This window comes from Lynx canadensis, chromosome F1, assembly GCF_007474595.2.
Source record: "Lynx canadensis isolate LIC74 chromosome F1, mLynCan4.pri.v2, whole genome shotgun sequence".
Lineage (NCBI taxonomy): Eukaryota > Metazoa > Chordata > Mammalia > Carnivora > Felidae > Lynx > Lynx canadensis.
Window position 1 is genome coordinate 67,982,619 of NC_044319.2, and position 20,486 is coordinate 68,003,104.

General features: G+C 63.7%; 1 protein-coding gene across 3 annotated transcripts; it reads left to right on the forward strand.

Annotated features, from left to right (window-relative positions):
• The first annotated feature begins 505 nt into the window (after positions 1 to 505).
• Positions 506 to 10,271, forward strand: PBXIP1 (PBX homeobox interacting protein 1). 3 transcript variants are annotated; one of them, XM_030303301.1, is made up of 11 exons: positions 506 to 606; positions 3,105 to 3,191; positions 4,622 to 4,763; positions 4,923 to 4,987; positions 5,065 to 5,236; positions 6,522 to 6,761; positions 6,865 to 6,888; positions 7,140 to 7,195; positions 7,290 to 7,421; positions 7,973 to 9,153; positions 9,532 to 10,271. In XM_030303301.1, exons 2-11 carry the CDS (start codon positions 3,141 to 3,143, stop codon positions 9,575 to 9,577), a joined length of 2,109 nt encoding a protein of 702 aa, XP_030159161.1. In that variant the 5' UTR covers positions 506 to 606; positions 3,105 to 3,140; the 3' UTR covers positions 9,578 to 10,271. The 3 variants fall into 3 exon arrangements, with proteins under 3 accessions (XP_030159161.1, XP_030159160.1, XP_030159162.1); XM_030303300.2 differs by having other exon boundaries at positions 4,637 to 4,763; XM_030303302.1 differs by having other exon boundaries at positions 528 to 578.
• Positions 10,272 to 20,486: the final 10,215 nt, after the last annotated feature.

Genomic DNA, 20,486 nt, shown 5'->3' on the forward strand with positions numbered 1-20,486 from the left:
GTGCCTACTGCCCCTCCCCCAGTTGTTTGGGTTAGGGGTCAAGTAGAGCTCCAGGTCAAGTGCAGTGGGAAGGGGGCTGCCCCTGGTCTAGCAGATTTCCCTTGGGCATGCTTTCCAGGTGTCCCCTTTAGAAAAGTAGCAGTGGCATCCTTAATCTGCACTGGCCCAGGGCGAGGAGAGCGGTGGGAGGGTTATTTCCAACCCACGGGATGCCATCTCCCTTCCCCCATCCTGCAGCTGTCCCTGTCTGTCCTGGGGTCGACCTGGCCCCTGAGGTCTCGGGAGGTACCACCCTTCGCTTTCAGTTTTGGGTTTTCCCCCTAGCAACTGTTTCTACACTGGGAAAGTAGGCGAGGTCACCGAAAACCCAGCTTGCGGGAAGCCCAGCCGACCGCGGGAGGAGAGCCCGGGGCCGGGGGCCCGGCAGGTCCCCCTCCCCTCCTCCGGCTCTCGATTCCAGCGCTGGTTGGCCCAAAGTTTCCGCCCTCTCCGGGACACTGGTTCTTCATTGGCCAGTCCCGGTCACGTGGGCCCCTCCTCTCCTGGGCTGGAAACCCGGGGAGGCCGCAACAAGTCGGGTGAGGACTGCGGGTACTGCTGGGTCAGGTGAGGCCCCGGCGGGGCAGGGGTCGCGCGGACCCCATCACACGGGAGGGGCGTGGGCTGCCCCGGGGACCCGGGAGCTGCTGGTCCCTGCTGGGCCTGGAGAGGCGGCGTCCGGGACGGCCGTGTCCCGGACCGGCGCTTGCTCCGGCGCCCCGGGCATGCTCTGGTGGCGCGGGGGTCCTTTGCTTCCGAGGTTTGGGGCAGCCACCCCTACAGGGCTTGACTTGGGCCAGACTCGCCAGCTTGTGCAGGGGGGAGAGCTCCCCCTTTAGCTGTCCTCTAGGAACAGCAGAGTGTCTGACAAGCCTCAAGGTCCGTTTTTGTGGGGAGGGGTGGAGGTGGAGAGGTAGACCGGAACGAGATCTGAAACCCCACGGGGAGCGATGTAGGTTGGACCGAGAAGGGAACTTCCTAAAAAGGTAAAGACGATGCGGGCTGAGGAGAACGGGGCCATCTTTTGGAATCTTGGATGCACTCTACGGACAGAGCAGTTGCAGAGTTTGGAACTCTGGGTGCAGGGGTTCCAGACTGTCTCCTGTTTGGGGCTCAGAAGTATTTGTCTTTGTTGACCCAAATGCCGGGGCTGGTTTCCATGGAGACAGTGAGTCTGACATCACCCCGGTTGCCATGGTTCCTGGTTCTGGAGGACCCGAGCAGGCTGTGCACAGCCAGGGAGAAACAGAGACTTCAGCCCAAGCTGCTGCCACTTCCTTCCTGCCACCACCTGTTAACAGTCACGCGCAGCAACTGGGAATGGGGAGATGGTGACAGAAGGCGGCGGAAGGCCCGAGAGTGGCAGGCAGGCCTAACGGGGCTGGCTGCGTGGATGCCTTCAGAAGCTGGCCAGGGGGTCCCGTTGGATGTGGTGTGGGGGTCCTTGCAGCCATTCTCCTGTCTGCCTGTGGGTCGGCTGTGCGTGTCTGGGAGGCACAGGCCTTGGGGAAGACACCGTCAGCTATCTGTCCCGGGCGTGGGTCTTGAAAGGCCACAGGAGTATCAGGACCCCGCGCAGGACTTGGCACCAGCTTAAATAGATGGGGGCCGCGCGGAGGTCCCTAAGCGTTCCTTCCCAAGCCTCACTTCCCTTCCTAGCGTTTCCTTACAGAGCCCTGCTCCCCCATGCCCCCCGTTTGGCCCCTCTGTGAGTAGTCATGTGTCCTCCTCTGAAGGACCACAGCCCAAGACTTGGGGGGGGGGTCAGCTCATCTTATCCTCCTGCCTTGTGCCAGGTCCCCGTCACAGCTGCCCCGACTCAGGGGACAGTCTTGGCTGGAGTGACAGGACAGGTCTCCCTCTCCTTACCCCACTCTGTGTCAGGCTTCAGAAGCTGGCGTGACTTCCCACCCCCACCTGCCGAGTCAGAGGCGAGTAGCAGGGCGCAGGGCCTCAGCCCTGATTTTCGCCTGCACTTTGCAAACCGTAAGGTCTTGACAAACGATGGCTGTCTTTAAACCCTTTTCCCAGTTGCCTTGAGTTCCAGGGGATGACACTGTGCAGATTACATAGAAAGGAAACAGAACTTAGAATGGAGAGTCAGCGTGATGAGGAGGTTTACCAAGGGTGTGCCGAAACGCGTCTGGGCCATGTCAGGTGTTCTCAGGCCAGACTGCACAGGAGAGAGCCTTCTGGGAGGTTTCCAAGAAGACCCATGCCTGGCGGGGGGGGGGGGGGGGGCGGCTGGGGGCTCAGTCAGTGGAGCCGTTCCGACTTCGGCTCGGGTCATGATCTCACCGTCCGTGAGTTCGAGCCCCAAGTTGGGCTCTGTGTTGACAGCTCAGAGCCTGGAGCCTGCTTCGAATTCTGTATCTCCCTCTCTCTGCCCGTCTGACACTCTCACTCTGTCTCTGTCTCTCTCTCTCTCTCTCAAAAATAAATAGACATTAAAGAGAAAAATTAAAAAAACAAATAAACAACAACAACAAAAAACCCCCAAGACCCATGCCTGGGTCTGACCCGAAATCAGTTGAACCAGAATCTCGGGCGGCCGCGGTGTGCAGCCGGCGTTGAGAACCCCTGACCAGCCTGTAGGAAGGATTTATGGTGGGCAGGACACTTCAGTGGGAAGGAGGCCATCCAGTCTCAGCTTGTGAGCCCCGGTGAGGGGCTTGGGGGGTGATTGTGGGGGAGCCTGGGTGGTTGTTCTCTTCCCTCCTCCCATTAGCTGTTCATCCCGGGCAGGTTAGCAGCCTTGACGCCTCCATTTCCGCGGGCTCTAACCTGGGGGCGCTGGCCTGGATACCCCCAGATCCTCTCCAGCTCCGTCCTTTGACCTTTCAAAGTCAGTTCAGTCTCCCAGGGACCACAGGTGAACTTCTCTGTGTGTGCTGACAGGTGTTGATCTGCAAGAGCCGATACTGCCCGGGAAAGTTCAAGTGTCAGTGTTCGAAGGGTTGGTTCTGGAAGCCACTGCTCAGCCCCGGGAACCCAGCCAAGGCTGCTCTCTGCATCCTGCCTTTGCTGAAGGGAACCAGGGTCCTTAAGAGCACTTTTCTCCGCAGGTGGCAGCCACAGCCCCCTCGGGGACCCCAGCAACCATGGCTTCCTGCCCAGACTCTGACAACAGCTGGGTGCTTGCCGGCTCAGAGGTAGGATGCAAGCCTGGGAACCCTGTGGGAGAGAAGTTCCTGCGGGGCTGGGTTGCCTTTTGGGTCTGTCCCCTTGCTCGGTTCTGCTGGGCACCTGTGTCACCTCGTGCTGGCGGCCGAGAGGAGCTCCAGGGGCAGGAGGAAGGGGAGCAGACCCCAGGAGTCAGGTGTGAGGATTGGCTCGGGCCCAAGCAGCGTCAGCTGCTGAGAGTAGGGGACCTGAGGCAACGCCGGGAAAGCCATCTGGGGGGAGACCGAGGAGGTGACGGGGTGAGGCGGGCACGTGTGTTAGTGTTGGAGCGGAGTGGGGCAGAGCCTGAGAAACCCCACCGAGGCGTCATGGGCCCGGCCCAGGCACGCAGGCCTCCTCCTGGGTGGGGGAGTCACAGAAGGGCCGTGAGTTCGAGGGCCTCGGGACAGTCACTGCCTGTGGGTGGGGTGAACGAGGGAGTGTTTTGAAGGTCGGGCAGCGCGGCTGGCAGTGGGGGCAGGAAGCCAGTGGGCTCCTGTGCCCCCAAAGCCACCAAGAAGGGGGAGGGGGCCGGAGAAAGCTCGTCAAGGGCCCCGGGCCCCGTGACTTGGAGTGTTAGAACCGCCAGGGGGAGGGGTGTGAGGGTGGGAGCGAGGGCAGGACACAGGGCCTGGGGCCAGAGCCCCGGCCCAGAACGACTGCACTGCGGGGCCTTCCTCTCTGTTCCCCGCTGTCAGAGGGGGTTGTGATTCCTGGCATAGAGGGGTGGCCGTGGTGAAACGAGTGGTTTGAAAACCGCACAAAGACGGACTGAGGCGCACAACGATCCTTGGAGGGCTTGCAGAAGCCCTGCTTGGGTGAGCGGGTGGCAGGCTTGCTGGGCAGGGGTGTGCAGGGAGGGCAGAGCTGGGGGGGAGGGGGCGGGCCAAGCTGTCGGCTGCCAGCAGCTGCGTGTGGGGCAGTGGAAGAGGCCAGAAAAGCCTGGAAGATGCGAGTAAAGCGGGCGACCTGTCGAGTGGACGCCGCAGGGAAACCCATGGGGAACGTGATCGTGACCTTTAAGTGGCCAGGGGGGTGTGTTCTCTTGCCGGCCGCCCACCTCCCAGCCAGTCAGCAGCTTCCATTTGTGGGGAGGTGGGAGACCCCGGCTTTGGCTGGCTTCTTTGGGAAGGTGGGGGGCACCAGGTTCCTAGGTGATGGGGTGTCTTGGCCCAGCCGCACTTTTCCATTGGCCGGCGGCTGCCTCTGGAAGTCCCTCACGGCGGCAGGGCAGGGCGGGGAGGGGAGGTCAAGCGAGGTCAGGGAGGTCAGGGAGAGGAGCTGCCGCCCGCCGCCCTCCCCCACCTCGCGTTAGCTCACTATGGCACGTGTAGGTTTTTGTGAGATGTGGGTGGGGGTCCCCGGGCCGTGCGGCTGGCCCCGGGGACCCCAGCAGAGCACCCGTGCTCCTGGTTTGGAGCACCCCCTCCCCCAGGGCCTGCCCGTGGAGACCTTGGGCCCAGAATCCAGGATGGACCCAGAACCCGGGAAAGCTCCCCAGGCCCCTCGGAGCCACTTCGAGGCAGCTGCTGATGAACTAGCTGGGGCCGTGAATGGAGAAGGTAACAGGCCCTCCTGAGGGCGGGTGCAGCCGCCTTCCTCTACGCTCTGGGGTCTCCTGCCCCTTCTAATCTGGTAGGGCCTGTGGGAGCCAGAGGGCTATGTGGGAAGTTCATCTGGGGGACAGTGGTATGTTTCCTGGGCCTTTTCGTCCGCTGCAGAGACCCCCTTCCAGACTGAAAGTCCCCAGTGCGGTCCCGTTCTGCCGGAGAAGACCGAGGCCAAGGTGAGGACCTTCACCGGGTCGGGGAGGGCAACTGGAGAGGGGGAGGCCTGGAGCCGCTCGTGGCTGTGTCTGCTCAGGGTGTCCCGGAAGGTGACGGTTGTGCCACGAAGCCCCCCGGCCTGGGAGACATGGTGGTCCAGAGAGACTCGGAGGAGGCCCCTGTGGTGGCAGGCCCAGAAGACACACGAGACACGCAGGACCTGGAGGGTCACAGCCCCCCACAGAGCCTGCCCTCATCTCCCAACGCAGGTGAGAGCCTTTTGGTCTCCGTGTTTCCTCTCCTTCTGGAAGGAATGGGGGGCAGGGCGTTTGCCGCTGAGCACGGCTCTGGTCCAGGCTCCGGCACTTAGCAGGTAGTACTCGCCTTGCCCTGTGTCAGTGAAACCTCACCACTACCCCCGGGGACTCGGGGAGGTCGAGTGACTTGACCGAGGTCACACGGCTGGTAAGCGGCAGGGCCTGGGTCTGCTTGACTCTTTCCCTTGTGCCACGAGACCCCTTCTTTTCTCGCTTCTAGATTCAACCCTTGTTCCCTGAGCCTCTTTCACGTGTCAGTTCTGTGCCCAGGAGGTGGGGGGGGGGGCGGTGCGTGGCCCGTGTGAGAGGCAGACTCGTCTGAACCAAATGCAAGTCAGACCAAGAGCGTGGGGAAAGGAGGGGGGAGGGGAGGGGAGGGGAGGGGAGGGGAGAGCGGTTCAGCCAGGGGACAGTTGAGGGAAGGGAGAGAGGGGCAGGAGCGGTCGGGGGAAGGTTCAGGTTGGAGGGCATCTTGAGAAGGAGCAGGCTGTTGGTCGTCAGCAGAGGCACGGGCCACCTGTCCCGCGCTGAGGAGCCCTTGGCCAAGGCTGTGGCCAAGGAGTGGGCGAGTCCTTCTCTGCTGAAGGACGGGGTGGAGGGAGAGGGCAAGACCTGGGCCGTTCAGGGCACGAGCGAGGTGCTCGCGCAAAGCTGCCCAAGAGAGCGTGGGCGGACGCGAGGCAGGGGTGTGGGGGGAGGGCCCGGGGGGAGGGCTCGGGTGGCCAGGTGGTAGCAGTGGGGTCGTTCTCTGAACAGGGGTGGGGGGGGGCGCCGGTGTGGAGGGTGGGGTACTGAGAGCTTGGTCCCCAGGTGACACTCAGGTCGGGTGGCTGGCAGGTGGTCATCAGGCCCGGGGCTCTGGGCAGGCCAGGTCAGGACCTATGGACTGGGGGCTCGTCTGCTCCGGAGGAAAGTCGGTGGTGTGGGTGACTGTGCGGGGAGATGGCCGGGCCCCGCGGGCCCCTCGCCTTTAGGACCGGGAAGAGCCGGGACGGACTGAGAGGCAGCGCCCGGTGGGCACAGGAGCTGCCGAGGGAGCTGGGTGGGGGGCACGTGTGGAGGAGGGGGTGCTTTTAGGGAAGAGCTGTCCCCTGAGTTTGCAGATAGAAGGACCGCCCCCCCCCCCCCGCCCCCGTAGGCCGGGCATCTGAAGACCGCCCAGGTGGACGGGGGCAGGGTCCCTGACTACGTCTGTCTCTGCGGTCGCCTCACTGCCTCGCGCCCACTGCTTCTCCAGCCCGGCCCGTGGAGGAGGCCCGCCGCTCCAGCAGTGAGGACGACACAGACGCAGACGTGGAGGCGGAGGGGCTGCGGAGGCGGCGGGGCCGGGAGCCCAGCACCCCCCGGCCCGTGGCGGCCCTGCGCGTGGAGGGCCAGGCCCGCGGCGAGGGCGCGGGCGGGGAGCCGGGCCCCTCCCCCAGCATGTGTCTCCTTGGGGCCCTGGTTCTGCTGGGCCTGGGAATCCTGCTCTTCTGCGGTGAGCGCTGCCTCCCTGCCGCGGCCTGCTCCCTGTCTCCGCGACCCCTCCTGCCCCTCTCCTCCACTCTGGCCTCACCGAGCCCCTCTGTCTCCATCCTCAGGCGGCCTCTCGGAGTTTGACAGCGGTGAGTGGGGCGGGGCCCTGGCTCGTCCCTGCCCGGCCTCAGGGAGGCCACTGGCGGTTCCCCGAGTCAGAAGCAGGGCCCCTGGGCTGTGCATTCATTGCTCGGTCACTGAGCTTCTCAGCCGTTCAGGGCGACCCTCGGCCCTCTCCTGCTGGACTTCTCAGCCGTAGGGTAGGCCCAGGGCAGGCGGGTGACCGTGTGTGTGCAGGCGTGAGGGAGCGGGCCAGTTTGGGGACTTTGGTTTCCCACAGGGCCCACGGAGGAAGCACAGCCGCAGGCCTTCCCAGACACCGGCTCGGATGCGGAGGTGCTGGATGGCGTGGGGGGCGCGGGGACCGTCCGGGAGACTCGGGGCGGCCTGGCTGTGGGGCGGGAGGGGTCACTGGCTCCTGTGCCCTTAGGACGGACTGGGGCAGCCGCTGCAGGCCTCAGCACCCCCCGACAGGGTGCCCAGCCTGCAGAGCATGGCCCTCCTGCTGGACAAGCTGGCCAAGGAGAACCAGGACATTCGGCTGCTTCAGGCCCAGCTCCAGGTGGGCACACGCAGGGGTGAGGGGAGGGGTGGGAGGGGTGTGTGTCCTACAAGTTGCCTCTGCTCGCCTCCCGCCACCGTCTCCTCTGTCCACTGGAGTTAGGCTTTCTTCCTGGTTCTCTGCTCACACCCTGCGGCCACGGCCCAGGCCCGGCTGGCGTCCCGGCCGGCGTCCCGGCCGGCGCCCCCGCTGCCTGAGGCCACCCTGACTGATGGGTGCAGTCTGCCCGGGGCCCCGTGTGAACAGGGATGGGAAGGACTGCCGAGGCTCAATTAATGATGTCTCTTCTGGGTGGGGAGGCAGAAAGGGCCGCGAGAGCCGCGTCTGGTCAATCTCAGGCGGATCGAAGTGTGTCCTTATAGGAGGACGTGGAAGCTGAGGTCTGTGACGGAATTTGGGGTCACGGGCTCGGTGCAGGTTGTGGACGGCGAGGAGGTTGAGAACCAAACTCTCTGAGCGTCCTAGGCCGCGTCCTGCCGACTCCCATGGGCGGAAGCGGGGCGGGAGGCCCCGGGCCCGTCCCGACCCTCCTGTGGCACCCTCCACCACAGGCCCAGAAGGAGGAGCTTCAGAGCCTGGTGCGCCAGCCCCGAGAGCTGGAAGAGGAGAACGCGCGGCTGCGAGGGGCCCTGCGGCGGGGCGAGGCCGCCCAGCGCACCCTGGAGTCCGAGCTGCAGCGGCTGCGGGCCGGCTGCGTGCGGGGCCCAGACGGGGCGTGCGTCCCCTGGAGCGGAGGCTCTCTGGGCGGCGGGGTCTCCGGGGAGTGGGAGCCGGGCCCTGGCCTCCCTGAGCAGCAGGAACGGCTGGAGGCGGAGGCCCAGGCATTAAGGCGCGAGTTGGAGAGGCAGCGGCGGCTGCTGGGGGCGGTGCGGCAGGACCTGGAGCAGAGCTTGAGCGGTGCGGGCCGAGGGGACCTGGCCGAGCTGGGCCGCAGACTGGCCCAGAAGCTGCAGGGCCTGGAGAAGTGGGGCCAGCACCCCGGGGTCGGTGCCAACGCCTCAGAGGCCGGGCACCGGGAGCCCCGCTTCCAGAGTCCCAGGGAGTGGAGTGGAAAGGAGAAGCGGCGGGGAGGGCAGGGGGACCGGAGCGCTGAGCCCCGGAGGCACAAGAAGGAGGGGTCTGGTCGGGAGAGAAAGATCTGGGGGGGTGAGGGCCGGGAGATGGCAGAGGGCCGGGGGGAGGGCAAGCCGCAGGGGGCGGAGTGGGGCAGCAGGAAGGACGCCAGGCGGCAGGGCCCCGAGGAACCCCCTAGGAGGAGTGGGAGCCCTCACCCCCCCGGGGGGCAGCAGCACCCTCAGCGGGAGGAGGGCGCTAGCGACGGGCGAGGCCGCCCGGCACCGGCACCGGCACCGTGGGCCGAGCTGTTGAGGCGCAAGTACCGGGCCCCGCAGGGCTGCTCAGGCGTGCGCGAGTGTGCCCGGCAGGAGGGCCTGGCCTTCGGGGCAGAGCTGGCCCCGGTGCGGCGACAGGAGCTGGCCTCTCTGCTGACCACTTACCTGGCGCGGCTGCCCTGGGCCGGGCAGCTGACCCAGGAGCTGCCGCTCTCGCCCGCTTACTTTGGGGAGGATGGCATCTTCCGCCATGACCGCCTCCGCTTCCGGGACTTTGTGGATGCCTTGGAGGACAGCCTGGAGGAGGTGGCGGTGAGACAGACGGGTGACGACGACGAGGTGGATGACTTTGAGGGCTTCATCTTCAGCCACTTCTTTGGAGACAAAGCACTGAAGAAGAGGTGGGCAGCTGTGGGCGGGGGACGCGGGGCTGGGGTGAGGGAGCACAGGCCCTGAGTCCCAGTCCTGAGTTTGAGCCACTTGTAATCCACGGCGGGCTCCTTCCCTTGAGGTCAGGAGGCCGCCTGTGCTCACCCCACGGTGGTCCCGGGAGCCCCCCTCGGGCTGGGGGGACCTTTCCTCCGGAGTACTTGCGTCCAGCGTGTACCCGCAGTGCCGAGGAGGCTTCCTGCCTCGCTGGCCGGGGACCTCACACTGGGAGGGTGGGTCCGTCCCCCCCTGCCTTGGGGGGGACAGGTCCCCGCTGCTACAGGAGCCTCTTCTCACCACGCGGCGTGGTCCTGAAGGCCTCTTCCTGCCCCCACCTGGTCTCCCCACAGGTCAGGGAAGAAGGACAGACACTTCCGGAGCCCGGGGAGGGGCTGAGGCCCGGGGTCCCCTGATCCCGGGGACCGTTGAACTGTCGTCTTCTCCGGCTCCCTAGGAGAGTCACCCGGCCTTGCACTGATGCCACTGTTGCCAAGAAAAGGCTTTAGCTGGACCTGTCTTGCTGTTTATGCAAATATATGCAAACGCTTGGGGGCCAGCGGGCGGGGTGGGGGGGGCCATGGGGGGACAGGAATCTGATTCTGCAGCCAGAGAGCGTCTGTGCATGTGCCCCCAGAGGGGCCCCTTGGCTGCACACACTGGCCTGTGCCCCCTGGGATGGAGGCCCAGCACAAGGGCTTTCCCTGGGGTTTTGTTACATTTGGAAGCGGCAGCCCCCAGGGACTGAAGTCTCCTTCTGCCTCCTCCCCGGCCCCACCTCATGGGAACCGAAGACTCAGCCCCAGGAAACGCTGTTGGGGCTGTGCTGTCGGCTGGGGGCTCCGTCACTGGGCTGGCCTGTAAGCACAGGGGACCCCACACCCACCTTGTCCCCACCTCCTCCTCCCCACCCGCCTCCGGCCCTCAGGGCTGGAGCTCACAACTGCCGAGGGCCATGGGTTCCCGAGGGTGAGCCTTGGACCCCGTCCCGGCCGAGAGATCTCGGCAGGTTAATTTCTGGGAGCCTTGGGTTTCTGATCCTCAAAGGGACTGGGGGGCTGGGGAGAGATTACATAAAGCGATGTAAGCAAAATGCCTGTTCTGTATTTGGCACTCAAAAGCCGTCGCCCGCCAGAGGGTGTGAGGAGGGGGCAGAGGACCCCCACCGGGCTCTGGGCTGGGGAGGTGGGAAGCCACTAGGTGGCGCCCCAGCTCCACGTTTGCCGCCGACCTCGCCTCCCGCACCGATTAGGGCCCCAGACCCAGACCCACCCGGCCAGGTGAGGTGAGGGCCTGCGCTCACCCAAGACCCAGAGTCCGCTGGGCCACTTACTGCCCGGAAGTCCTTCCTGACCGGGCTCCTCGACCGGCCTGCACGTCCCGTGCGAGTGTAGGGACGGAATGGCGCAGTGTGACTTCAGGAAGGGGAGAGCGCCCGCCGGCTCCAGAAGGGGCTGTGGTGGGCGGCGGGGGCTCAGGAGGGACCGCTGGCTGTCGGAGGGCTGTGAGCCAACGGGCTCCTGCGGGCCTCTGGCTGGGGGCTGAACCAGGAGCACAGGGTATGTGTGAGGAGGTGCCCCCTCTGTGGACTGTCGTCCCCTCCATGGACCCTCACCCCCCCCCCCCCCCCCGTGGACCCTCGTCGCCTCCATGGACTGTCACCTCCACAGACTGTCGTCCCCTCTGGACCCTTGTCCCCTCCGTGGACTGTTGTCCCCTCCATGGACCCTCGCCCCCTCCATGGACCCTCATCCCCTCTGCAGACTGTCGTCCCCTCCGTGGACCCTTGTCCCCTCCACGGTCTGTCGTCCCCTCCATGGACCCTCATCCCCTCCACGGACTGTCCCCTCCAGACTGTTGTCCCCTCTGGACCCCTGTCCCCTCCATGGACTGTCGTCCCCTCCGTGGACCCTCATCCCCTCTGGACCCTTGTCCCCTCCACGGACTGTCCCCTCCAGACTGTTGTCCCCTCTGGACCCTTGTCCCCTCCACAGGCTGTCGTCCCTCCGTGGACCCTCATCCCCTCTGGACCCTCGTCCCCTCCACGGACTGTCCCCTCCACAGACTGTTGCCCCCTCCATTCCCTCGTCCCCTCCATGGACTGTCCCCTCCACAGACTGTCATCCCCTCCATGGACTGTCCCCTCTGGACCCTTGTCCCCTCCACTGACTGTCGTCCCCTCCATGGACCCTTGTCCCCTCCAGACTGTCATCCCCTCTGGACCCTTGTCCCCTCCGTGGACTGCTGTCCCCTCCGTGGACCCTCATCCCCTCTGCACCCTCGTCCCCTCCACGGACTGTCCCCTCCAGACTGTTGTCCCCTCTGGACCCTTGTCCCCTCCACAGGCTGTCGTCCCCTCCGTGGACCCTCATCCCCTCTGGACCCTCGTCCCCTCCACGGACTGTCCCCTCCATTCCCTCGTCCCCTCCATGGACTGTCCCCTCCACAGACTGTCGTCCCCTCCATGGACTGTCCCCTCCAGACTGTTGTCCCCTCTGGACCCTTGTCCCCTCCACTGACTGTCGTCCCCTCCATGGACCCTCGTCCCCTCCACGGACTGTCCCCTCCACAGACTGTTGTCCCCTCCATGGACCCTTGTCCCCTCCACGGATTGTCCCTTCCACAGACTGTTGTCCCCTCTGGACCCTTGTGCCCTCCGTGGACTGTCGTCCCCTCCATGGACCCTTGCCCATCCATTGACCCTCATCCCCTCTGCAGACTGTTATCCCCTCCATGGATCCTCGCCCCCTCCGTGGACCCTCATCCCCTCCACAGACCCTCGTCCCCTCTGCGGGCCATCATCCCCTCTGGACCCTCGTCCCCTCCGCGGACTGTTGCCCCCTCCATGGACGCTCGTCCCCTCCATGGACTGTCCCCTCCATAGAACCTCGTCCCCTCCACGGACCCTCGTCCCCTCCACGGACCCTCGTCCCCTCTGGACCCTCATCCCCTCTGCGGACTGTTGTCCCCTCCATGGGCCCTCGTCCCCTCCGCAGACCGTCGTCCCCTCTTGAGGATGCCTTTTTATCCTGTTCACCTTTCTCACCGCTTGCAGGTGCTCAGAATTTATGCTGCATGAACAGCTGACTGGTCAGCTTGAGTCTCCGGGGCAGGGGTTCAGGCTAGAAGGGAGGCCAGATTCCTCATCCGGGGAGGGGCCTGGCTTCAGGGGAGGGGGCACAGCCTGGCCTCCCTGGGTTCCCAGAGGTTGTGGGTGCTTGGGGCTTTTCAGGGTCTGAAAAGCGTCACAAAGTCTGGGGGAGGCCGGGAAGGGTCCCCAAGCCCCCTGCCCCTCTTAGCCCCTCAGGGAGTAGGAGCGCTGAGCTGGGTCTGAGGTCTCTGAAGCCGCTGTGTCCCCTGTATCCGAGAGAAAAAGAGAGCCAGGAGCCCCAGGGGTCTGTTGGGGACGGTCAGGACACCAGGGCCACTGCCCGGTGGCCACCCTGTGTCCGGGCTGGCCTAGGTAGGTGATCCTCACCCCCATCACAGGACACGAGGCCCCTCTCTCTGTCACCCTCGTGTACCCACAGCAGCTCTGGCCGGTACCCACAGGGGTGGGGGAACCTGGGAGCGAACCCACTGGCGTCTGCCTCCAGCCCTGCGTGGCCCCCCAGGGTCTGGTCTGGACCCCTCCAGTTTAAGCTCTGGACCTTTCTGCCCTTTCCTCTGAGACCTTCCACCCCTCCCCCCCCAGCTAAGAGCTCAGCCCCAGGGGCAAGGGGCAGCTTGGGAGAATCACATGAGTCAGGGGCGCCCCCTTGGGCCTCCTGCTTCTTTTGGCCGGTCCCCAGACTCACTTCTCATCTGTCCCCCAGTCCGCCATCCCTGCCCCTCACCCCTGCCCAGGCTCCTCCACTGCCCTCTCCCAGCTGCCCTCAGCCCCGCCTTCCCTCGCTGGTGCCCCTGCCAGCCCTTACCGCCCCTGGGGTCCCCCTGCCTCCTCTCCCTACTGCTTCCCATCACCCATCCTGGAGGCAGAGATGTGGTCCTGGGTGAGCTTGGGGCCGGCCCCCCCCCCCCCCCCCCCCCCGCTCCCCAGAAGCTCCTTGAAGGTCAGGGGTGTGTGTTCCTCCCAAGACGCTCTCCCAGCCGCCTCTGCCAGGCCAGCTGTTGCCTGAGGGACCTCCCGGGGCCACCCTGATGCAGGGGTGCCCGGGCCCTCACCTGCACGTGCTTACGGGGGGCTGGTAGGGGAGCTGCAGGGTGGGGCCGTGCTGCCTAGCCCTGAACCCCGACGACAGCAGCCCCCTCCCCTCCCGTTTTACCGCTGAGACACCTGCCTGCTGGGCAGCTTCCGGCCTCAGCTTCCAGAAGAGGCCCCGCCCCGCTCAGCCCCTCCTCTTCATTCTGGGCCCGATGGAGGCCCCGCCCAGGTCTCCTCTAACCAGACCTTTGGTCTGAGCAAGCTGAGACGGGGGAAACCAGTCTCGGGTCCCCGCCGCCGGCGCCCACCTGCGGGCCTCAGGCCGGGCGCCCCCTTGCTTTCAGGGTGAGCTTCCCCATCAGTACAGTGGACACCGAGGGCACCTTCCCAAACCGCCTGGCAGGAGCTGGCAGGGGCGGGGGAGGGGTGCCAGCTTGCATCTCACTCTGCCGCGTGCTGTACAGACCCCAGTGCTGCCCGCACCGCCCCCCACCCCCCGCCCCTGCAAGCAGCTGGATGGATTTAACAGGCAGAATTCTCTCTTCACGTTGCCAGGGAGGAGTCAGCAGGGCGTGAAGAGGAGGGAAGGCTGGCCTCTGACCTGGACTTTGAAGGACAGTAGGATTTGCCATGAGGGCAGAGGTGAGGCCGGGGAGAGGGAACAGCCTTGGGGCCAGACGGTTAAGTTCACGCTCACCGTTCTCCCACAGGCCCACCTGCAAGTCTAAGGAGGGGCTTTGCCACGGGCAGTGGAGGCTGGGCGCCTGTACCAGGGCCGGTAGGCCTGGGCGCTGTGCAGCGGGCGGCCAGGATGTGACATCGGGGTAGTTTCAAGGTGTCAGCCAACAGCCTGGGAGAGACGCAACGTGGCCGGAGCAGCGAGTTTGAGTGCCCAGGCCTGGATGGGACAAGGCCAGGGGAAAGCGGGCGGTCGAGGACATGCTGGGTTTCCCAGCCCTGGCACAGGTGGTTGAGCAGTTCCCCCCCCATCCCTCCCCCCCCCCCCCCCCCAGGGCTGGCAGAGGAGGAGGGGCGGGGCTGGTCTTGTCAGGGTGGGGGGGTGGGGTGGAGAGGGGAAGGCAGCTGGGCTTGACTTTGCCAGATATGGGGGGGCAGCCAGCCTCCCAGCAGGTCCCCCACTGCTCCCCCGCTGTGCGTCCCCTCTCCCCATCCCCCCAAGTCAGGGCCCCCTTGGAGAAGAAGTTCCAACCAGCGTCAGACTCTTAACCTTACTGAGCCTGAAGGGTGGGGGGAGTGGCCCGCGGGGGGAGTGACCTGTCTGCTGAGGGTCAGAGGGACAGGTTGCCAGGCTGGGGCAGGGAAGGCAGAAACTTAAGCCGTGCACCGTGGAGAGGAAGGGTTAGCCCCCTTTGGAACGTCAGTCACCCACAGACCAAACAGACCCACCACGCTGGCTCATCTGGAACGTGGCCTCGGGCCTCGGTCATCCTGCCTGGAGACCGGCCACCCCTTACCCGCCTGGGCCACAGACTTTTTGGCTCTCCCATCTCACGGACAGGCAGACGTTAGAGAGGGTAAGACCGTCAGTACCCTCTTACAGACAAGTAAGAGAGAGAGAGAGAGACAGAGCGGAGGTGGCTTGCCTATGGTCCTGTCACAGCTGGACAGCGACCCAGACCATCCGCGGGCACTGTCCACCTTCCCCAGGAGGCCCCAGGCCGGGAAGCCCGAGCTTCCACCCAGCCATGTGGGTACCTGGCCCTGTGGCACTTCCTCTCTGGCCACCGCGGCCCCTTATGCGCCCCAGCTTGTGGGCAGGAGGAGGCTGGCTCCGGAGGCGCCTTTCACGGGCATGAAGCCGGCCTCTGGTTCAGAGTGAGAAGCGAGGCCCAGAAAGAGAAATGACTTGTCTGGGGTCACGAAGCTTGCTAGGGGCGGGTTGGGGCTGGAGCCCTTGGCTGTCAACCCCTAAGCGTCCCCTGTCCCCCCCCCCCGCCCCCCTCCGCTCCTCAAGCTTGTAAGGCGAGGTCTGGGGGAACCGGTTCTTCCTCCCTCTGCCCTTGAGCTTTGAAGTCACCCGTGGGTGGTGACTGTAGGGACGTCTGGTGTCCCCTCCGCCACTCGGAGGAGCGGCAGCCAGACAGACAGGAGGCTGCCCGTGGAGGACTGCAGCGGGGCGGGGGGGGGGGGGGGGGGGAGCCGCCCCGGGGACCGGAACGACGGGGTGTGGGGTTCCGAGGCTCGGCCTTGAGGGTGCCTGCAAACGCCCTCGGAGCCTCCAGAGCAAAGGCCTGGCCTCCAGGCTCTCCCCCAAAGAGCCATCCATTTGCTCATTCATTTATTTATCGTGGCTCATGCAGCGCTTCCCCAGGCCTGGCCCGGCTGGCGCCACCAGACCTGCCTTCTGGCAGCCTGGGGAGGGACACAGGCGAGGACCTACACTGCAGGCCGAGGCGGGGCTGGGGGGGAGGGTCCCGGAGGCCCCCCTGGCTGCTGGAACCGCTGGCTTTGGAGCCACGCAGACCCAGCTTGGCCACTTCTAGCTCCTGGTTTGGAGCCGAGTCTGTCCATCTCATTTTGAGAATAAATACCAGCGTCTGTCTCGAAGATAGTGAAAAACGGTGACATGAATGAAATCAACACATCGCTCTTCAACGGCTGAAGTGGGGCCAGTCCCCAGCTCCAAAGCTGGCATTCAGTGCATGATAATCTCACAGAACAAAAAGATTTTTCTAAATCCTGAATCTTTATTTAAAAAAAAAAAGCTTTGTTTAAGGGCGCCCAGCTGGGTCGGTGGAGCCCACGACTCCTGGTCTCTGGCTCATGAGGTCAAGCCCCCCTACGGGTATAGGGCTTGCTTAAGCAAAAATCCTGTTTGTTCTTGCGTCGTATTCCAGATTGAGCCGTGGCCACCATCCATGGGCAGACTAGCTGACTTTTTAGAGCTTGTTTCTTTTGAACATCGGAGGATCCCTGCTTTGCCCGGCGTTCTGGGTGCGATCAGCCGGGAGCTGGAGTTGGAGGTGCCGACAGACTCTGCTACGTGCTCTCTGAACGCTGCAGCCATAAGAGCGAAGGTCACACACTTGCCTCATCGCGACGGAGATAATTCAGAGACCGAGGACCGAGCAGGGGACTCCAACTTTCCGTTGGTCTTTTGGGAGGGCGCACTGTCCAGCGAGAGGTTCGACGCCTCCCACCTCCAGGGATGTCGGCGTGTGGCGTTTCTTAAAGCCGGAGAACTTACAAACTCAGAGCTGGCCGGTGCCTTGTCCTTCCTCTGGGTTCACCCTTACTGAGCACTTAGCAACTTAGGGAAGGCGGGTCACGGAGGGGACGGGTCGTAAGTCTCTGACTGTCCACCTGTGTGTTTAGAAGCGTTTTGCCCCTTCTCTCCGGAGTGATCCCAGGGGGTAATCTATTTAATAGATGTCTGGGCAAGTGTCTCAATCGTAATGAGCCTCATCATAATTGCGACACTTCGGGGCACCCGGGAGGCTCAGCCGGTTAAACGTCCAACTCTTGGTTTTGGCTCAGGTCATGATCTCAGGGTTTCGTGGGTTCGAGCCCCACGTCAGGCTCTGCACTGGAGGCATGGATATTGCTTGGGATTCTCTCTCTCTCTCTCTCTCTCTCTCTCTGCCCCTCCCCTGCTCACACTGTCTCTCTCTCAAAATAAATACACTTGAAAAAATTTAATAATCACGCCACTTAAAGTTGCCTCATCTTTCAGTAGGGATAGTAGTGTTTATGTCACATGATTGAGGAAATAAATGTCTGGCACGTAGTAAACGCTCAGTAAATAGTAACTCTTACCTATGTGGGGGGGGTGTGGGAGTAAGCGGTAAGCGTAGTGTGAGGTGAGCGTGAGGTATGTCAGGAGCATAGGAAGCAGGGATCCAAGGCAGAGGGGTGGGGAGGCGGGGAGGAGGCGTCACAGGCTAAGTGCTGGAGTACAGCTCAGAGTCTGCTCCCCAGAAAGACAGCTGGAAGGGTGTTTCAGGCAGGGGGAACCACATGATGGTGCCACTTAGAGCCACTTACAGCTTCTATCAGAGCATCAGGCGGATGTTAATTTATGTCTGTTCCCCTCTCCAGTTTGGGGATGAAATTTCTCACGCTCTATTTTGAAGCTGCTTTATCGTTGCCGGTCCCTCAGGGGAACAAATGCTCTTTGAGCAGGCTCTGGTTCGCTCACTGTCCCAGCTCAAGTGGTACCTGGTGCGTCTCAGGCATTTACAGACATTGAATGAACGAACGCGTGAACGAACGAACGGACTTCTCTCCCTGGGCTCCCAAGGACTCAGACTGCCTCTCTTCTCTTCCTCTTTGGCACTCCTTCCGCCCCACGCTCTGCCTCACCTGCCCCGCTGCACGGCCCCCGAGGCCACGGTCATCGAGCACAGAAGGCCCCAGTCACAGGCACTGGTGCAGGACGGCGCTGGGTCAGCTGCACAACGGGCACAGGGAGAGGAGCCAGAAGCGGAAGGAAGGGTAACCGGTGGTACCACTGAGCCGCGGTGGCATCTATGGGGCAGGCTGGCCTCGCAGGGGTGGACCGTGGTGCCGATCAGGGCTCCCTCGCCCCGGGAGGTGCTGGGAGGGCACTGACAAAGCCGGCCTCCTCCCTCCCTCCCTCCTCTCGGCTCCGCAGGAGGGTAGGCCCTGGTCCCCTGCGGGCTCAAACTGCTCTGGGTTTGGTGACACCGTGAGCGGGCTTCCTCCAATAGGCCTGGACTTGACTTCCGAGCCGTCTTCTGGGTCAGTGAAGCAAACCTCTCTTTATTTTTATTTTTTTGTTATTTACTTACTTTGTGTGAGAGAATGTGTGAGCAGAGGGAGGCGCAGAGAGAGAGAGAGAGAGAGAGAGAGAGAGAGAGAGAGAGAATCCCAAGCAGGCTCCACATTGTCAGCACAGAGCCGGACGTGGGGCTCAATCCCATGAACCATGACATCACGACCTGAGCCGAAATCGAGGGTCAGACGCCTAACTGGCTGAGCCCCCCAGGTGCCCCACAGACGGTCTGCCTTTTTAGTGAGGGGTGACCCTCTGGGGTAATTGTGTTCCTGAGTCGTGGGGCCACTGCTCCGTGGTCCAAGGCCAGCACCTGCTTCCTCAAGCATCAGCTTCTGGAAGCCCCGTGAGGCAGCGTGTCTGGCATCCCCAGCTTCTCATCGCAGCCCCCCCCCCACCTCAGGCTTCTGGCCACTCCCTCCCGGCTTGTCTGTGCCCCTGTAGACAGTCCTGTTCCTCCCTCTTTCCTGCCTCATTGTCTGCAGCGTCCCGCCTGTCGTCTCACACCTGCTGACTCTTGCGAGTTCTCTTTGGTTGTGGAGGGAAGAGGCGATGTCATACAACAGAGTCTCAAGGGCTAATGTGTCCCTGAGAGGGAAGCACTGCTCCGGGGACTATCTGAGCAGGTGACCTTGGAGAGCAAGGTGGCTGAGTGTGCAAATTTGCAGGCTGGATGGCTCTGGGCGGTGGCAAGGCTCCACGGGAGCTGGCGTCTGAGGCCAAGGGACGGAGCGGTCAGACCAAGCAGGCAGGAAGATCACAGACAGTGGTGACGGGAGTCTGTGGCTAAGCTGCCTGAATGGAAACAGGTGCCAGGATTGGTGGCTGTCAGCACTGAGGAGGGCAAAGGCCACCCAGCCCGGTGGCTAGGAGCCTTGTAGGAGCTGGAGTTTCCCAAGAGGCATGGGAGTGAAGGTCAGGAAGCTGATATGGGAAGGAAGGAGGCCACAGACACTCTATGCTGAGATCTGAGGGCTGGGGGGGTGATAAGACTCTATGCGAGAGGGCAGCAGGGGACAGTGAGACACAGTTGAGGCAGGGAGCAGGAGAGAAGCTGTAAGAGGTTAGGATGTTCTGATCATCAGTAGGGAATTCCAGCGGGGATAGGAAAGGCAGGAGTGAGGTCTGAGTCAGGTGAAAAAGAAAGTGGGGGGCAGTTCGGAGTCCTTTCTAGTGACAGAAGAGGAGGGATCTGAGCTTTCTGTGAAGGTGGGCTGGGAGATCGGATCCTGTGCTGAATTCTATAACCACACCGTGCTCAGCATAAATAACAACTCCACATCTGGATGACGCTCGAGAAGTTACAAAGGGTTTTAATTACATTGTGTTTTTCCCATTTCCTTCTCAAGGCAACCCTGTGAGGTGGGCGTTACCAGTGATGAACCAGGGTGACCTGAGAAGTGTCCGAGCTGGGATTAAAACCCCACTTGGGGCTGCCTTCTAAGTGCACTGATGAGTGCATGATCTCAGAGTTCCTTCAAAAAAAAAAAAAAAAAAAAAAAAAAAAGACCTTCCTGGAGACCGTCCTTTTTGCATCTGACCCATGGCCATTCCTTCATCGCTCCTGTGCCGTGTTTTCCGGCTCCTCCCACGCGGGTCCGGCGTCCTCTCCCCCCTTCTCCTTGAGTGACTCTGTGGCTCGCAGGAATGGGCTCCGGGATCCGTTCTGACGAGCTCAGAGATGCGGGCCCACGGTTCGGGCTAAAGGCCACTGCGCTTACTCCTCTGGGACCCGCTGTCACTGCGGCGGGCCTTCGAGGAGGGGACAGACCCTCGCAGCTCCCGACTGGACTCCGCATAAAGCTAGGCAATCCCGTCCGGGGCTGGCCTCCAAGCCCCAGAGCCCACCCCGTCGGGGTCAGCACTTTGCGGCGGGTCCCCGCACTTCCCTGGGGAAGAGCAGGCGGGGCCTCCAAACCCGCGCGGCGGGCCACGCGAGCGCCGGCCCAAGCCCCTCCCCGCGTGACGTCACGGACACGCCCCCGGCGCCTCAGCCGCGGGTGGCTTCCGGGAGGACCCACATTCACTGCGGGGTACAGACAGATTAGCTTGAACACATGCGTTGCGTTGCACAAATAAGGAGGCGGGTTCGCAGACCTCTTCAGCGTGATCTCGTTTGATCGTTTCCTATAATTTTTGTAGGGCTGGGTGGTAGGCAACGTGACGCTCACCTCGGGAAATTTAGAGACGTCCCCGCTACAAGGGGAATGGTTGTGTCCAGGTGACGTCAGGGTCTGGGCGGGGCCGGGCCGTTCCAAGTGATCCCTGTGGGGGAGCGTCTTTCGGGCGAAGGCCGCCCTGAGAGCCACGCCCCCCCCCGGCGTTTGGCGGTGGACGTGCCCACGGACGGGCCTCTCCGCGGCTGCGCAGGAGTAGCTCTCGGAGTACTCGCGTCGGAGCGGAGAGGA